This window comes from Polypterus senegalus, chromosome 18 (assembly GCF_016835505.1).
Source record: "Polypterus senegalus isolate Bchr_013 chromosome 18, ASM1683550v1, whole genome shotgun sequence".
Classification (NCBI taxonomy): domain Eukaryota; kingdom Metazoa; phylum Chordata; class Cladistia; order Polypteriformes; family Polypteridae; genus Polypterus; species Polypterus senegalus.
Window position 1 is genome coordinate 11,366,500 of NC_053171.1, and position 19,770 is coordinate 11,386,269.

A 19,770-nucleotide genomic window follows, 5' to 3' on the forward strand; every position below is an offset into this window, starting at 1 on the left:
GCATCTCAGCGTATTGGAAGTTACTTTAGCTCACAAGTGTTAAAAAAGGGTCAATGGCAGAAGTCAGGGTGGGCACCTGTGTGATGTGCGCTCGACGGGCTGAATGGTTCCCCCTTATTTGTAAAACTCGTTCTTCAAGTTCATCCTTCATGACTAAGTGTGTGTGTGTGTGGTGTACCTACACACACACACACACACGAGGAGGACATGACTGTCACCGTCCTGAAGAAACGACACTTGAAATTCCAAACGTGAGCCACAGTGACTAAGATGAGGAAGGGGCTTCACTGGGCTGGCCATTCATTTTCATGAGACTCTCACTGCCATGGCGAGGGCTCACCCTGGGGCAGAGGTGGGCAATGTCGGTCCTGGATGGCTGCAGTGGCTACAGGTTTTCATTCCAACCCAATTGCTTAATTAGAAACCAATCCTTGACAGTCTCAGACTTGATTTAATTTGATGGCTAAGGTAAGGTCTTATATTGTAGGATATCATCCAAATGACTTGAAGCCTAAAGAGGGTCGTTTTCAGTCTGTCACATTTTTCTATTAAGTGTTTTATTAAATCAAACAGTGCATGATGAACACACACAGATGGAAATGGAAACAAGCTAGATGGAGAACTGTTGGCTGCTTTGTCATTTACATCTTTTTTTTAATAAGGAGCCATTAAAACAGTGAATTTAGCTGTTTAAGATTGAAATAAGCAATTAAGGGGATGGGGGGACCTTAACAAGCGAGACCACTAAAATGGAGCATCAAAATGTCACTTAAGCAATGAATGCTCCATCAGCACCAATTGACTTCTCATTAAGAAACTGGGTTGGAACAAAAACCTGCAGCCACTGCGGCCCACCAGGACCGACATTGCCCACCCATGCCCTGGGGGGTCTGGCAGAAGATTTCACTGGCGTCTTAAAAGTCCGTTAAAAGAATGAAGAAGATTTGAAAGAGCCCCACTGGAACATTAGAAAGCAAGCTAAGCCCGCACTGATATGAATTGGGGACGTGTGAGGGGTCAGAGCAAAAGCACGAGGGAGACCCCCAGTGGTCGGTGCTGGCTTGAGGTGTGGAAAGCATCCTTGTCATATTTGGGTCGATTCCAATTTATTGTGGAGCAGATATGGAAGATCTTACTGTCACCAGACTAGAAATGGGGCACAGCAGTCCTGCCAATCAAGTCTACGACAAGTTGTGTGGACAACCGAAGACTTGGCTGCCATGACTGGGTCTAATAACCTGGACATGACTGCAATGAGGGGCATTTATGAAGCACCCACCTATATAAGTCCATGCAGGGTGGCAGAATAGAAGACAAATGTTACATGGGGGGGAACGCTGACAAAGTTAGAGCGGGCTGGAGAAGGGAAGACTTCGGGGCCATGTGAGGGTCTCTTGAAGTTCACACTGAACCGCCGTTAGAAGATTTCATAGTCACAAAGACCCGAGTAGGCTACAAGGGGGAAAGCCGGACTCCCCATCGAAGGCCCAGCCAAGTCTCCGCTCTGCCAGACAATGGAAGCCTTGGAAGATGTCCGTGTTTCGCGGCTGTCTGCCCACTTAGACGTTACTGTGATGAGGGAACAATGGCGGCTACCGGAGGGCCTGTGCAAGTGGAAGATGACACTGCGGCGCCTGCCAAATGTTATACAGGGCTGGGAAATGGAAGACTTCCCATTGAGTAAATTAGATTAGACTTAGAACTATTAACTAGAATTATTGATTATTATTAATTAATGAATTGTTTGATTGATTATTAATTGGAACTCCGCTTAATGGGAGCAGCTGAAAGAAGAAGAAGATTAGACGTAGGACATTCCACAGTCAAAGATGAACTCAAAGAACCCACAAAGATTCCTCGTCTCTGTTTGAGGGTCCACTGGGCTGGACAATAGAAGAGTCCTCTGCCATAGAAGTTTCCAGTTCAAAGTACAAGAACCAAACTGTCATGGTGGTGGCATCTCCATTGTCTTGACTGGACTACACAGCTATTTAAGGGAAGTCCACACTGGGCTGGCCAACGGGACGTGGCTGCAGGGGCAGAGTACAGTAAATCAGACATTTCGAGGCATCACAGCCGAAGACATTTCTGCCCGAATGAGGACCTCGTAAAAACGTGTTCTTCTGCTGGATTTGGGAGACTCAAGTAAGACGGCAGAACAAGTAGCGTCTGAGTTGTAACGTGAAGGTTTCTGGCCACTATGAGTTTGTTCTAAGCTGGAAAATGGAAGACTTTGCTGCTGTAGCATAAATAAGGAAGATTCCTTTATCACACAGTAGATAGAGTCCATCAAACCTGGACTTGAGTGTAAAGTGGGGGACATCAGTGCCAGATCTACGCAGGATTGAGGCAGGGGTGTGGCGTGAATATGGAAGGACGAATATGGGGGAAGATCTGCTACCGTGTTAGGGCCCATCATCCATCCATCCATTATCCAACCCGCTATATCCCAACTACAGGGTCACGGGAGTCTGCTGGAGCCAATCCCAGCCAACACAGGGTGCAAGGCAGGAAACAAACCCCGGGCAGGGTGCCAGTCCGCAGCAGCAGGGCCCATCAATGTCTGAATATTCTGCAGACATGACTGGACTACACTTGGTCAAAGGCATAGCAGTGCATCATGGGACTTAAGGACTCCGAGAATGAAACCAGAGGAGACTGCGTGGGGACCTCATCCAGGTCTTCAAAACCCTAAAAGGCATCGATCAATGGACATCAAGAGGAATTCTTTCAGTAAAAAGAAAATTAAATATGCAGGGACAGCTGTGGAAATCAAAAGCAAAGAGCATTTTGGATTGAAGCCAGGAAGCCCTTCAGAGTTGTGGGATTGGGGAACAAACTACCAAGACGTGGAGTTGAAGGAGAAACCTTGAGGGGTTCTTTAAGAAGGGTCTGGATGAGACGTTGGGGCAGCTAAACAAAAACGAGTGATAAATGGACTGAATGGTCTCCTCTTGCTTGTCACGTCTCTTAATGTTCACAATCGATTTGTAATTGGAGGTCCCAGATGAGGTTTACCTGAGCTAAGGAACAGAAGATCTCACCACCACACGAGGGCCTACCAAAGCTTATCTGTCCCAGCCTGGTAAAGCGGATTTGGGACTGGATTGGACTGGGAGGATGTCGAGCAAATTCAGGGAAATACCTCATTAAATTGGGTTCAGCAGAGAGTGAGCAATGGCAGATCTTGACATCATACGGGGGTCCAGTTCAGGGTCTTGCAGCTCGGATTTGGTAGATTTCACTGTCAGGGGTGAAGCTTGCAGGTCGTAAACTGAACTACGATGTAAAAACTTCCCTGTTCTTAAAAAGTCCAGTGGTCATGTCAATGGTAGGCTGAAGATTGGAAGACTTTGGCGCAACAGGGGGGCCTGGTAGAGACCGGGAAGATGTTCTTGTCACGATGAAGTGCAGAAAGCGCCTAATTGTTTCCGAATATGGAAAACCTCACTGGGATTTGGTGAGTCCAACATGTCAGTCCAGGACTGGACCGCCATGCCTATCAAACGACTATAAAATGATTCAGTGTGGACAGACTTGGACAGGAAGGGCCCGTGGTCTGTGGCAGTGCCCGGCAGTGTCTACCCGCAGGTGAGGAGGCTGGCCTTGTCACTTCCCTGCTTCTCAACATGTCGACCAGAGTGCTTTGAGTTTCTGCCACCACAAAATTGACATTTGCTGAGTCACCGTGACATGTCAGAATGTAAATAGATGGTAACTACAGTGCCCATAAATTGTAAAGTTATTACAATTTTTTTTTGTAAACTTCTCGCATTAAATTATGATGCATTGGAGAAAAGCCCTGGCCACCATCCCAGAGTGGTCACTAATAGAGTCTGGCCTGACTGGCACGAGCACAAAGCACCCTTTGGGCAGTCATTCCTTTTTATTATTGCGGACACACAAACCTGCCTGCCACGTACGCCACTGGCCCACCTCTCTGCCCCTCATAGAGTTTTAGAGACAGCAGACCCCTAAAAGTTAATGGTTGGCAACAATCGAGAGACAGAGAGAGAGAGAGATAGAGGGGCCTGAGGACCAAGACCTTGGAGGTATGGGACCTCGGATTCGTCCAGCATCCTACTCTCACCACCATCCATCACTATACCACTAAGTAATGTCCTGTGACTCAAACCCACCTAGTGGCTGCCACCACCTTGCCACAATGACAGAGAGGTGACACAACCAGAAATCCAAAGGTGTGTCTATCAGACCTTGACGATGCTTCACTTTGTAGTGTACCACCTCACAGACCAGTGGTCCGGCGTGCCCATTTCCTTTTTCTTTGCCGTGACCTTTTAGTGTATGGGGGTCCTCTGGAGACGTACAATGAGAAGTCTTTAGGAAGCAGGCCGGCATAGAACACAAAGCATCCTCACAACCCCCCACCCACCCTGGGCCAGGACTCTCGTGGAGGGCAGCCTTTTGCTATATGCATCCGGCAGCCTTCATGCTGGTGCAGTACAAGGTACAGAGAGTGAAGCTGCGGAGACATAAGCAATCCCACCCGGCAGCCCTGGCAGGATGGTCCACTTTGCTGACGGTTCACCTCCTGAGGCAAAATGTTGCTTTATCCTCTGGGGGTGACTGGGCCTTCTGCTCTCCACCATCTCTCCATAAGCAGTGCAGAATTTAGGGGTGGGCGGGTTGGGGGGGGCTAAGGAACAGTCATGAAAAGCAAAATGACAAGAAGGAGGTGTGCTTAGGGGGGATATAGGGAAACTGCTCAAGACAAAGACATGCAAGTTTGTCTTTCTGACAGTAGAGGGCGCTGTGGCTTCACAAAAGCATTAAAGCAAAACAAAAATGAAAAAAAGGAGGAAAAAAAAAAAAACAAGAGGGCCTGCCAGCCTGAGCCAGAAGCGGAGAAGCCGCGTTATTTAGAGCGGCACTTCTGAGCCTTCGCTCTCGCGGCCCGCTGTGTCTGCAGGTTTGACTCGCGTTAGAAAATAACAGCTGCTCATAAAAGGGACGCTTTGCTTCACTTCAGTTCAATTAACCTTATGTAATGAAAGGAAAGGCGAGGCAATCATTTATGTAGGGAGAGCTGTAAACAAAGTGTGTGTGGGAATAGATGAAAGTGTGTGCCCGTCTATGCCGGACTCGGGGTGCAGGGGGCTCAAAGTGAGGCGGTGGCATCCTCTGCCAAAAGTGGCGGCACTCCACTGTGCGCATCTGGGCTGCCCACTTTAATTACGTGAACCCCAAATCCACGAAGCTGTCCAATGTCGGGCTAAAGGCAGGTGCCAGTCCGTTGGAGGGCACTTCCACTCACACCACCAGTAGAAGAATATGAAACGGCGACCAATTCAGAATCGCCAGTCAACCGAACAGTCGTGTCAGTGGGAGTGTGGGAAGAAAACCACACGGACATAGGAGGGGAGAAGGTGCAGAGCTCTCTTGTCTTCTTATAGAGTCAAGGCTGGGGGGGGCTTGGCTGCCAAAAGATAGGCCTGTCAAAGCCCACTGCGGCATTCCTTGTGTGCTTTCGAGCTGCTAAAAAATATAATTGTTGTTGTGCAGATTCAACATGGATTTGTTGGCAGGCCTCTGGAGCAGCAGCTGTAAGCAACGTACCACCGTGTTGGCCACTGTTACTATTATTACTATAACATTCACATCCCCGCTAAGACCGATGCAAAGTCAAGGAGGGCTGGCACTCTTAGGCGCCAGGCAGGAACGAGGGCGGTGCAGGGCGCCAGTCATCTCTCTCTATATATAAAATAAAACGCCTGTCTGTCTGTACAGGGTGGTCCACATCTAATTATGCAGATCCTGATCATTTGGATGACTTTGATTTATGCCGGAACGATTCCAGTTTGGCACAAAGACGATTCTTCATGTCGTCAGTTCGCACACTTCTTGATTTTTCGGGTGATTTTCTATGTAATAAACTTAATAAGTTATAGCGTAATGAAAATTGCATAATTAGATCTGGACCACCCTATATGTCTGTCCACTTTTCACGAGAGAACTACTTAACGGATTTAGTTTGGGTTTTTTTCTATACATTTCTTGAACATTCCGGTTGTTTTTGCGACTTCTCTCATCGTGCTATGTATCATAGTTCGCTTGCATCACCGATTTATTTGTGCGAATCCGAGAGACACGCAGCGGACCGAGGGGACAGGCCCTCCTCACTCACGTGCCAGCCTCGAGGCGTGTAGCTTACCTCCGCTTAGCTAGCGAACCAGAGAACAACTTAAAGGATTTAGTTTGGGTTTTTTTCCTGAATTTGCTTGAACATTCCAGTTAATTTTGCGACTTCTCACATCATAGTTCACTTGCAGGAGCGATTATATTTGCGCTAATCCATGACAGAGGCTGCTGGCCGAGGGGAGCGGGAAGCGTGACGTCAGGAGTGGCGAGGGCCCTCCTCCATTTACTTTTTTACTAATACGTGGGCAGAGCCGCGGGAGACGGCTAGTCTATACATAAAAAATACCAAGGCTGCCACGCAAAAACTCACCAAGCACCAAGCCTTGAACCTTGGCCTTGCTCTTAATGGAGAGCTTATTTATTCGTTATTATTCTTTAAATTTGCCTTTCTTTGTAACTGTTCCTTTGACATCTCGTGAAGCACTGTGAGCTCCATCTTTTGCATGAAGATGTGCTCAAGGAATAAATGTTGCTGATGGTGTTATGACGTGATACACATTGGCAAGGTGCGGGCTACCTCACCCACGTAAGTGGGCTTCACATTCTTCTCACGGCAAGTGACAGCGTGGATATGCACATGGGTGACAGGTAAAGAGCAGCGGTCACCTCTGGTTAACCGACAGGAGAGAAAGAGTACAGACAAGAGGAGCGAGGGGTCCCTCGGGGGTCTGTCCTTAGGCCCCATTAGTGACATCGATTCTGGTATCGCTTAGTAAAGTGCAATGGGAGCAATGGCAGACACTGAGGAGGCAGCAAAAACAATTCAAGAAGACTTGGGCAAGCTTCGTGGAAAATGCAGATTAAAGTAGAAAAGTGCAAAGCGCTACATGTGGACAGAAGGAACATCTCTCTATATATAAAGTCCAACGTCTGTCGGTCTGTCTGCTTTTCATGAGAGAACTACTTAATGGATTTAGATCGGGTATTTTCTAGAATTTGCTTGAACATTCCGGTTGATTTTGCGACTTCTGTCATCGAGCTGAGAATCATAGTCCGCTTGTAGAAGCGATTATATTCACGCTAATCCGAGGCTGCGGGCCGCCAGGAGTGGGGAGCCGGGCAGGACCCTCCTTGCTGTCCTGTTTCACTACTACACTACAGGGTACGGCTAGTCCAGCGGTTCTCAAACTTTCGTATTTCGCGCCCTGCCTTTTCAACCCGAAATAATTCTGCACCCCCTGCATAATATAAAATAGATGAGAATAACCCCTGATACAACTAACAAAGGTATGATACTCGTGCGGTGTCGCGGTATCCTATCATTTTTACTTCCATAAGATTTGCATGTGTTCGGCTAACTTCAATGAAATATCAGGGTTAACCCTAACCCTAACCCTAACCCAATTTATTTTTTTTAAAGTGCTTTAATAACTGTTAAAATGCCTTGTGTGGTTTTTGCTAGTAATTCTAATCCCAAAAACAAAGAATAAATTATTTATTCTTATTTAATTTTTTTTTAGGTAAAGAAACGGTTAAATATGTTTTCATTTTTAAAAATCTCGTAAACGAGGACAGCGATGAAGTCAATCTGCGCGAGACGAACATATTTTCATCCGGCAAATGTTATACCGCTGTTAGTTGTATCATGAAAATAACCCAATATGCAGCAAATTATTTAACTCAATTTGAGAATATTGGCTACGCTGCCGATGTGGTGCAGTCGCGCCGCTTTATCACCTGATCTACTGTTACCCGAATGTTCGCGACAGATAATGATATGTCTCGAACTTTCTGGATTGAAAATACTATATGCTTGCAAATATTTAAATTGGAAATAAAAATGTAAAAAATTAATTTTGATGTCTTGTTTATTTATTCGACGCCCCCCTTGTACAGCTTCAGGGGGGCGCGCCCCACAGTTTGAGAACCGCTGTGCTAGTCAATTATAAATACAAGATGGGAGACACTGAACGACAGGAAGCAACTCTGAAAAGGATTTAGGGCTTTGTGTTGACACAGCGTTTTTGTTCATCTGAGCAATGAGCAGAAGTGATTCAAAAGGCAAATAAAATGATTTTATAAGTAATTATATCATAAAAACTGTTGAATATAAATCATGAGATGTTATGCTCGGCCCATATAACACACTAGTGAGACCATGTCTAGAGTGTCGTGTGGAGTTCTGGTCACCACGCTACCAGAAGGACTTGAAGCTGTGCAAGAGGAGAACAAGCAAGTGCATCATGGGAGCTGAGGACATGTCCTACTGTGACAGGCCCAGAGAATTAAAACCAGAGGAGACTGCCTGGGGACCTCATCCAGGTCTTCAAAATCATCAAAGGCATTGATAACGGAGATCCAGCAACATTCAATCAACTTAATGGTGAATCACAAACTCAAGGACAGTGGTGGAAATGAAGGGGACGTCATTTTAAAATCTGAAGCCCTTCATTATGCAAAGAGTACAAACTACCGAGTCATGGAGTTGACACAGAAGCCTTGAGGATCTTTAAGAAGGGTCTGGGTGAGATGTTGGGACTTGATGGACTGAATGGTCTCCTCTCGTTGGCCTAATGCCTGATGTTGTTCTGTACGTTCTTATGGTGACAGTGAAGGCGACTGTCCGTTTTCAAACCCAAGTCATACACTCCGAGCACAAAGACACTCAACGTGAGGGCACAACAGAGTTCAGCAAGTGACCCTGGGTGCTGCGTTTGACGAGAATCCCCTTTCTTTGAAGACTGGAGGTCTATGTGTTTCCCGGTTATCATTATTATTAAATAAATACCGTACTCCCAATTTCACAACCTTTTAAAGAATCGTGTGGCAGGCGGCTGGGGGCTGTGCCCAGCCGGGATGCCTAGTAGGACCGAGAGAGGGACTATGCCTCCCCCGGACCACGAGAGGGCAGCCACCCTGGTTTGTATGGTGGCCAAAGGAATGGAGCATAAAAGCTCAACCCCTATAGGGGCCCGTGACCACCGCCAGGGGGCACCTGGACGAGTAAGGAGCCCTGGATGTCAGCACTTGTGCCACACCTGGAGATGCTGGCGGAAGAAATACCAGGGACACCCGGACACCCACACCAGGAAGTGCCACAGGAAGCTCATCAGGGGGCACCTGGAGCACGTCCGGGAGGAAATAAAAGGGGCCGCCTCCCTCCAGTCGTCAGCCGGAGTCAGGAGGAAGAGGATGAAGCTCGGAGGATAGGAGTGAAGGCAGGACTTTTGAGAGGCCCGGACTTGAGGGTGTTTGGTGTTTGAGACACTGGGTGGTGTGCGGGACTTTAATTCATTTGTAAATAAACGTGTGTGCTTGAACCATCGGTGTCTGCCCGTCTGTGCCGGGGCTGATTCTCCATAATCGTTTCCTGCTTATTTCTGAATCTGTAAACGTAAAACCAACTCTGAAACAAGGTGGCCAAAGGTCTGCGCCACACTAAACCACTTTAGGAGCCTTCAGGCGTTGATAAAAACAGTGGCCACCAGTACAGTGCAATGTCCCGTGGAGCACCTTGTGATATAAAAAAAAAATAAAGATGGATAGCATGAATGGAAATCAAGACATCCTGGTGCACAGAAAAGCTAATCTATGTCTTTCACTTATTGGCTGCTTTCATAATCCTTCCAGCTTTTAATTTAATGGCCCAGCAAACACAAACCGATTGATTGGCTGAGTGGAAGTCGAGACTTCCTGGCGGATGTTAAATGCGTGCGTTTGTCTTTCACGTTACTCTTCCGTGTTGTCCATATGAAATAAAGAATGGTGAGCGGATATCACATCTCGTAAGTGCCCTTCATACATCATAGGCGGCTTTATAAATTCATCCTAGCGGGATAATGGCACCCTTTAAACGTGATACTTAGAAGACAAACCTGTCCTGCCGATGCTTTGTTGGCACATCGACTGATGATGCTGAAGTGTTTCCTAGCTTGACGTGCTTTGGTTCCCCCATAGGCCTGGTACTCATCTGAAGAGAGGAAGACATGTGGGGTACACGTGAATGACATCAGGCGTTCAATGCACACGTGTGCCTTCATACGCGAGGGTACAAAGAGTGCCACCGATTACAGCATTGCACTGCTGGGCATCTCTTTGCACAGAGGAGGGTGTGCAGAGGAGACTAACCCGTCAGGACAGGGTGCAAGGGATCAGACTTCTAGATTGGGATGATGCACTCGGGTTTTGCCCTAAACTCTAGTTTAGAGGCAGCGTGATGATCGACTTGAATTTCAGTCTTTGATCTGCCTCTCGCGGGAAGGAGGACGGTATCTGAAGAAGACCTGGCTGATTGGGACAATGCAATTGTGTCCCCCTTCGTTCCCCAGCAGGTAGGAGGGAAAGGCCTAACCATTTTGGTTTCTCTCCAAGTCCTACCTCTTATATGAGATTAGGCCTTAGGGTGCAAAGCTACAGACTCAGACGATGGTGCCTCCCTCTACTTTACCCCTTTGAAGGGCACACAGCATGGAGGACAGACTATTACTGTAGAGATCGGAGAAAAGCCAAGGCCTGCACGGTTTGACAGCATGACCCACGTGGATTGGATAGAGAGGGCCATTTACAATGAAAAACTCACAGACACAGTGGGCAGCAAAGGCAGGGAAGAGTCGAGAAGTGCTAATTTAGGGGATGCTTTCACCCCCCCACCCTATTTTAACCCACCCTTGCTGCCACAGTCCAAGGTGCTTTCAAAGCTATTTGCACAACCCAGCCTTTCACACTTGGGCCCGCGTCCTCATTTCTGTCCAGCTGTCTGTGTGCTTGTCACTGGCCAGCCACTAGTCGGACTGTCTTGATTGTCTGTCTGTCTGTCTCACAGAGCTATCTATCTATCTATCTATCTATCTATCTATCTATCTATCTATCTATCTATCTATCTATCTATCTATCTATCTATCTATCTATCTATCTATCTATCTGACCTGAAACAGTTGTAGTCGGTCTGTCCAAGTTTCGGTCTGATTGTCTGTCTGTCTGCATGTCAGTCAGTGTGCCTTTGAGGACAGCTGTCAGTTGATGTGGTTAGGAGTGTTGAATTATTACTCTCGCTATGTACAACATATTGATGTATTTATTTCTCATTCTCTTTAAAAATTGTTTTTTTTTTTTGCCTTATTAGTTTTTGAAGTAATAAAGTAATGTTAAGCCCCGCCCCTTAAACTACAATACTAAATACTAATTGGCTCTACGCTATGCTACTCTACTCTACTCTAGTCGTCTCAGACTTAGCTTAGCAAGGGGAGGCACTCATTCGAATGTGTGAGTGGTATTTGGGTGCAGGGGGCAAGGAGGCTGGCGTTGTCATGGGCATTGAATGTTGATGAGATTGGTGCTGGTACTGCTGCCCGTGATGGGAGTGCTGGGAATGATGAGCATAGCTGTGGTAGTGTGAGTGGTGGGGGTGAGGGTGGGAGTGGCTTGGAGGCAGGTACCCCCCTATCGCCCCGACAGCTGCATTTGAGGAAGAGGAAGTGGAGGCACCCGCTGGCGGAGCTATGGAAGGGGGAGGTGGTGGAGGGGCCGATGAAGAGCTCCCTACTGCTTGATTCAGCTGGATGGACACATCACTGGAGAGGTCAGAGGCACTGCGGCCCCGCTGCCACACCTCAGGGTGAAGAAACTGCCCAGAGTAGTCGCTGCACTCGGACAGCCTTGGCCGGTAGAGTGCAGGGTGCGGCCGGTACATCTCCTCCTCTGAGTAGCGCTTCATGAACAGGTAGACGGACATCACGCCAGCACCCTGTGGGGACAAAGACAAATACAGCAAAGATAAGACAGCCTGCCGCAGACCAGTCCGGTGATCTGCTTATTAGTAGAGGACTAATCCAGGGATGTCGTCGTGTCACATTTTCACTGGTAAGAATATTCCAGATGCCCAGCCACTCCTCTGTAACCTCATGTGATAGGACACAACACCTGGTCTTCAAATACTGTAACAAAACACACATTGCTAGTCTGCCATGACACTTGCACCTCACCAATTATGTCTGTACTGCTACCATGGCTTAGTGCTTAACTCAAGGGACCGGAAAGCACAAGGATGGCACTTCTGTGACCTGCCACCCCTTTCTGCCATTCCTACAGTTATAAAGACAGTTTGATAAGTGCTGTACACGTGACCCAATGACGACCCAAATAGAAAAGACAACTTCAGCCAAATCACCGAACGTGCTGGGAGTGTGACAGGCAAATGGCAGAATGCGACGTCTTCATGTATGGAAACTGTATGGCATGTTGGGGAGGGCATCGGGCGGACCACCACAAGGCTAGGCCTGCCAAATCTCTCTGGAAATTGAGGACATTTGGGTCAAAAAATGAGGACTTTTGAGGTCGCTTTTCCCTGTGATGCCATAATACGCCCTTTATACTGTCTTCTGGTTTGTTAAAATGATAAAAACCTTTAGTAGCGGTTTGTCACTATAATTATGACATGATGGCCACAAGCACAGTCACGGGCAAACTAGTAAACCATTAAATATTCTGAATACGTCAAGCCTCTGAAATGAACAGACGTCATTCCTTCCATTCTTATTAAGTGTCATAAACCTGTAAAAAATGACACACGTGGTAAATTCACTTCTAGTGAACAGAAGCCGAGAGAGGACGTGCAATATCGTTATTGTCTCCTCGAGATAACAGAGTCATTTTATGACGATCTCGAGAAAACAAAACTTAACAGGCTCGCTTAGATTGCAATGCCTATACAGCTGAAGCCTTGCTAACCGTCTTCTTAAATGACAGACACTAACGTTATTATTTTCTACGGAAGCCGAGAAAGGATGTGCAATATCGTTATTTTTTTCAATTGTTTCCTCGTATCGAGATCTTGAGAAAATGAACTTTGTTTTCTCGAGATAATGGAATAATTTTATCGAGATCTCGATAAAACAAAAGATCTTGTTTTCTCGAAATTATGAAATAACTAGCAAAATACCCGCGCTTCGCAGCGGAGAAGTAGTGTGTTAAAGAAGTAATGAAAAAGAAAAGGAAACATTTTGAAAATAACGTAACATGATTGTCAATGTAATTGTTTTGTCACTGTTATGAGTGTCGCTGTGATATATATATATATATAGCAAAATACCCGCGCTTCACAGCGATGTCATGTGTTAAAGAAGTTATGAAAAAGAAAAGGAAACATTTTAAAAATAATATAACATGATTGTCAAAGTAATTGTTTTGTGTATTTGGCGGCAGCGTCACGAAGTTGTTTTCGGCAGCTGCATCAGAAAATGTACCACACGTCTGACACGCCTCCTTTTTACTGTTTTCTCACAGCTTGGATTGCTGCTGTCATATATATATATATACACACACACACACACACACACACACACACACACACACACATACATACATACATATATATATATAGACATATATATATATAGACATATATATATATAGATAGACATATATACATATCTTCATATCTATATACATATCTACATATACACATATATATTTATATATATATATATACATACATACCTATCTACATCATATATTCACACACATACATACATACACACACACAAATTATATATATGTGTGTATGTATGTGTGTGTGTGTGTGTGTATATATATACACATACATATACTTGTGTGTATGTTTGTATGTGTCTATATGTGTGTGTATAGCTTTGGTCACTGAGTGCAAGGGAAAAATAATAAAATATAGTCTATAAGTTATTAAACAGTAAAACATTAACGTTTTAAGAAGTACAGGTACATTGAAATTACATTTTCTATGTGAACGTTCAAATTTGTGCCTCGCCTCTCCTCGATTGTGAATCGCCTTAATATTATTTTGCCGTGGTGTAGAAAAGGGGTCCCGTGTTTGCACTTGTCTGGGCTATAGCGCAGGGGAGGATGAAAAAAATTAAAAGTGCTCACTTTGACTTAAGGCAGAAGCGCAGTCAGCGTCTCAAAGGCCGGCACAGCTATGCACGCGCGCTGGCTGCTCGACTTTTACTGGGCAGGAGACCCCAGTTTGCAGACACGTTCATGATATCAAAAGTCTCAGCGCTCTTTGGAGGTCATTCATATATATATATATATATAAAAAATACCAGCGCCTAGCGGAGAAGTAGTGTGTTAAAGAAGTAATGAAAAGAAAAGGAAACATTTTAATAATAACGTAACATGATTGACATTGTCATGAGTGTTGCTGTCATATATATGCCTGCCTAAATAAGTCACCCTCGCTTTGCTCTTACTTTTTACCGTTCATTTAATCATGGCTAGTGGCCGAAAAATTATAAAATGGAAGGAGGATGGCTTTACCAAAACAATTATTGATGGCGAATCGATTATTCATAAAGCTTGAATTGGTGATCTGTTTTTCTGTGTTAACCTCATATTTTTTCATACTTCTTCTCAAACTAAGGTGGTGCGAGGGTAAAATGAATCGGGATGTGCTGATCAATGTAATCGTGTACCAGGAAATCATGCATTGACAAAAGCTCCCTTTGCTTGTAATGCAAAGTGTGATTAAATGCATTATTTTTAGCGCGTTATGGAGCACATGCATGAAGCTTCTTGGCTGTGCTTGTGCTAAGAAAAGGAAAGATTTTAAAAATAACGTAACACGATTGTCAATGTGACCTTTTGTAAGTAGTGCCTGGAGGATTCAGTGTGTAGAAACTCTATAGAGACAGCGTGTGTATTAACTTGTGGATTTTTCTGTGAGTATTTGGTGGCAGTCTGACAAAGTTGCTTCGGATGACGGCGTTAGCTGCGGAGCTCAGCTCAGAGCGAAATGAGGTGGGAGGGGAGATGATGACGTGACTCCCCCACCCGCCTTAACTGTCAATCCCCACAAACACAGTCTCTCGGAATTTGCATAAGCACACCCCTTCACCTACAATTTTAACTTAGTTACAAAGTGATCAAAACTCTCGTTTATATCCTGCGTCCTCTCATTAAACTTGTATCCCGCATTACCTGTGTGTATGTGAAACGCCAGCAGTAGCCTGTCTATGAACTTAATTTAAAGTGTAGGTTTACATCGTGCTTTCTTTCCGAGCTGGCAACACTCATGAATATATGGTAGTATATGTCACTCGCTCGCTTCTTATTGTTTCGCTGCCTTCTCAATTATATAATGCATGTTTTCTTGAGCGCTTTTTTGAGGTCTTCCTGGTTTTCTATGTACTGCGTGATTACGTGGCGTGATGATGTCACACGAAACTCCGCCCCACGCGTTGAAGCTCATCTCCATTACAGTAAATGGAGAAAAACTGCTTCCAGTTATGACCATTACGCGTAGAATTTCGATATAAAACCTGCCCAACTTTTGTAAGGAAGCTGTAAGGAATGAACCTGCCAAATTTCAGCCTTCCACCCACACGGGAAGTTGGAGAATTAGTGATGAGTCAGTGAGTGAGTCAGTGAGTGAGGGCTTTGCCTTTTATTAGTATAGATTGTATCTAATATTTAATGTTTAGTATGGAAGCCGAGAGAGGACGTGCAATATCATTATTTTTGTAAATTGTCTCCTCGAGATACCAGAGTAATTTTATCACGATCTTGAGAAAACAAAACTTAACAGGCTCGCTTAGATTGCAACGCCTATACAGCTGAAGCCTTGCTAACCGTCTTCTTAAATGACAGGCACTAACGTTATTATTTTCTACGGAAGCCGAGAAAGGATGTGCAATATCGTTATTTTTTTCAATTGTTTCCTCGTATCGAGATCTCGAGAAAATGAACTTTGTTTTCTTGAGATAATGGAATAATTTTATCGATATCTCGATAAAACAAAAGATCTTGTTTTCTCGAAATTATGAAATAATTGTATCTAATATTTAATGTTTAGTATGGAAGCCGAGAGAGGACGTGCAATATCGTTATTTTTTTTAATTGTTTCCTTGAGATAACAGACACATTTTATCGAGATCTCGAGAAAATGAACTTTGTTTTCTCGAGATAATGGAATAATTTTTTGAGATCTCGAGAAAACAAAAGATCTTGTTTTCTCGAAATTATGAAATAATTGTATCTAACGTTTAATGTTTAGTATGGAAGCCGAGAGAGGACGTGCAATATCATTATTTTTGTAAATTGTCTCCTCGAGATAACAGAGTAATTTTATCACGATCTCGAGAAAACAAAACTTAACAGGCTCGCTTAGATTGCAACGCCTATACAGCTGAAGCCTTGCTAACCGTCTTCTTAAATGACAGGCACTAACGTTATTATTTTCTACGGAAGCCGAGAAAGGACGTGCAATATCGTTATTTTTTTCAATTGTTTCCTTGAGATAACAGACAAATTTTATCGAGATCTCGAGAAAATGAACTTTGTTTTCTCGAGATAATGGAATAATTTTTTGAGATCTCGATAAAACAAAAGATCTTGTTTTCTCGAAATTATGAAATAATTGTATCTAATATTTAATGTTTAGTTTATTGAAGCCACGTCCTGTTTGAAATGGCAGTAGAGCAGAACTGTTTTGATCAGCGCATCACATTTTTGTACAGTCAAGTGCTGCCACAGGCTGAAATATGTTTATGCCTTAGTTTAGAAAATAATAATGCTAAGTGTCCGTCATTTAAGAAGACGGTTAGCAAGGCTTCAGCTGTATAGGCGCTGCAATCTAAGCGAGCCTGATGCCAGGAGCAAAGGTTAAGTTTCGTTTTCTCGAGATTGAGATAAAATTATTCCGTTATCTTAAGAAAACAATTTTTCGTTTTCTCGACATCTCGATAAAATTATTTCATCATCTCGAGAAAACAAAGTTCATTTTCTGAAGATCTTGATAAAATTAGTCTGTTATCTCAAGGAGACCATTTAAAAAAAATAACAATATTGCACGTCCTCTCTCGGCTTCCATAATTATTTTCTAAACTAAGGCATAAACATATTTCAGCCTGTATCAGCCTTGGATTGAACAAACATGTGACGCGCTAATCAATACGGTACTGCTCTTCTGCCATTTCAAACAGGACATGGCTTCAATAAGCTAAATGTTAAACATTAGATACAATTATTTCATAATTTTGAGAAGACAAGATATTCTGTTTTATCGAGATCTCAATAAAATTATTCCATAATCTCGAGAAAACAAAGTGCATTTTCTTGACGTCTCGATAAAATTAGTCCGTTATCTCAAGGAAACAATTTAAAAAAATAACGATATTCTACGTTCTCTCTCGGCCTCCGTATTCTTGGATAAATATTATAGAAATCTTTACACAGCCTGCTACTGGAATTGAATCTTGGGAGCATTCGCCCCCCTTAACTACCCTTTTGAAAACGAGGAGATTTGTTCTTCCAGTGGTCTGTGAACTCGCACTTTCTTTTCGGCATAATGGGTATTTGTGAATTTATTTAAATGAAAGAGTTAAGAATATTATTAAATGACTTGAAGAAATGACTTATTACGTGATCAACTGACATTGCATTTGTATGACAGAATAAATGTGTGATTTTTTTTTAATTAGCTGAAACTTTAATAGTTGACTCATTTATTTACAATTACAAATCCATTATGGAACAACGGGTGGTAATAACAATATTTTCCATTAAAATATTACAAAGCAGCCCTTACTTGCACTTAAAATACGATGGACTGTACTTGGATATATGAAATTTCTTGCTTAACCAAGCTGCTGAAAATAAGATCTCACATAGAAAATGTGAAATTGTAATTTCAATTACAAATAATTAAAGAAAGGAGTGACGTTTGTAATGAACTGTCTACTCGCCAAGACGATCAAGCTGAATTCAAAAGACGAAGTGAAAAAGCCAAGTAGGACAGACGTCAGCTATTCTCTTCAATATCTGTACTGTTCACTGCTGAAATGGAAGTGAAGATTCTGGGAACCTGCGGTGGGCTGGCGCCCTGCCCTGGGTTTGTTTCCTGCCTTGTGCCGTATGTTGGCTGTGATTGGCTCCGGCAGACCCCCGTGACCCTGTAGTTAGGATATAACGGGTCGGATAATGGATGGATGAATGGATTCTGGGAGCAAACAAAAAAAAAAGTGTGCGCACCACTTCCGCAAATGCTGATTGGTGTACAGCTATCAATTTTTACCAATGATCTGGATATGGAAATTTTAGGAGCCAAAATTCCAGACATTTTCAAAATTTTATAAATTCCTCCCAGACAGTCCATGGAGCAGGGGTTGCCAACTCCGGTCCTGGAGGACCACTGTGTCTGCAGGTGTTCATCCTAACCCTTTTCTTAATTAATTAGTGACCTGTTTTTGCTGCTAATTAACTTCTTTTGAATTCATTTTAATTGAGTTGCTCTTGAAGACTCAGAACCCTCAATTGTTTCTTTTCCTTCATTAGCAGCCAAACAATAACAAGATGCAAAATGAGCCAAAACAGGCCCAGCAAACTGTGACCATCACACAATATCTGAATGTAAAGAAAGAGGAAGGGCTCAGGAATGCTGATCTGCTCAGGTCCATACAAACATCTGAATAGAAAAGAGAAAATTCACAATTTCAGAAATGTCTGCTATTGCACAATGAGAGCAGCAAAGAGCCATGAAATTAAAGAACGGGTTTGATTAACAACGAGACTCGGCGCCTCATTAAGCAGCTGGTTGGAGTGAAACTGCTTGAAGTGTGAGGCCCTGATGTAGTTGGTCTTTTGTTAACTCACTCAGTTCACAAATAGATTTCTGTTTAAGGAAGGAAATGAAGCAATTCAGAAGAATTCAGAGGAACACATCTTTAAAAAATGAATGGAAAAGGAGTTAATTAACAGCAAAAACTGGCCACCAATTAATAAAAGGGTTAGAATGAAAACCTGCAGCCACTGCAGCCCTCCAGGACTGGAGTTGGGGACCCCTGCCATGGAGCGTTAAAACTGAGGACATGTCTGGGAAAATGAAGACAGTTGTCAGCCCTACACAAGGTGGTCCCTTCAGTGTGACTCTTAGCAGCTCCATTCACCGGTCTGTCTGTCTGTCTGTCTGTCTGCCAATTATAAAAACACTTGCTGTGTGTGTGTGTGTGTGTGTGGGTGTGGGTATGTTTTAGAACAAATCACAGCACAGAAACTGCACTCGTTAAAGTAGTAAATGACTTGCGGGTAATTGCAGACAGAGGCCATTTATCTGTTCTCATCCTCTTAGATCTGAGTGCTGCATTTGACACCATTGATCACAACATTCTTAGAAATCGCCTTAGTCAATGGGTGGGCCTCTCTGGCAGTGTCTTAAATTGGTTTGAATCCTACCTGACAGGGAGAAAATATTTTGTTAGTTGTGGGAATTACAACTCGAAGACACATGATATCCAATATGGTGTTCCTCAAGGCTCTATCCTGGGTCCACTGCTCTTCTCAATCTACATGCTTCCGTTAGGTCAGATTATCTCAGAGCACAACGTGAGCTACCACAGCTATGCTGATGACACACAGCTGTACTTATCAATAGCACCTGATGACCCCGACTCTATTGATTCACTAACACAATGTCTGACTGGTATCTCAGAATGGATGAATAGTAACTTTCTCAAATTAAATAAAGAGAAAACTGAAATCTTAGTGATCAGCAATAATGGATACAATGAGGCTATTAGAAATAAACTGGATACATTAGGATTAAAAGTCAAGATGGAGGTAAAAAGCTTAGGGGTGATTGTTGACTGTAATCTGAATTTTAAATCACATATTAATCAGATCATTAGGACAGCATTTTTTCACTTA

At 43.7% G+C, this 19,770-nt stretch overlaps 1 protein-coding gene across 1 annotated transcript in view; it reads right to left on the reverse strand.

The window, feature by feature from the left end:
• Positions 1–9,224: 9,224 nt before the first annotated feature.
• Positions 9,225–19,770, reverse strand: part of LOC120518915 (voltage-dependent calcium channel gamma-7 subunit-like) — a 43,922-nt gene continuing 33,376 nt past the window's right edge. Inside the window, exon 6 of the mRNA XM_039741934.1 lies at positions 9,225–11,842. Coding sequence (XP_039597868.1) covers positions 11,333–11,842 — 510 coding nt within the window. The 3' untranslated portion in view covers positions 9,225–11,332. The remainder of the gene's footprint in view (positions 11,843–19,770) is intronic.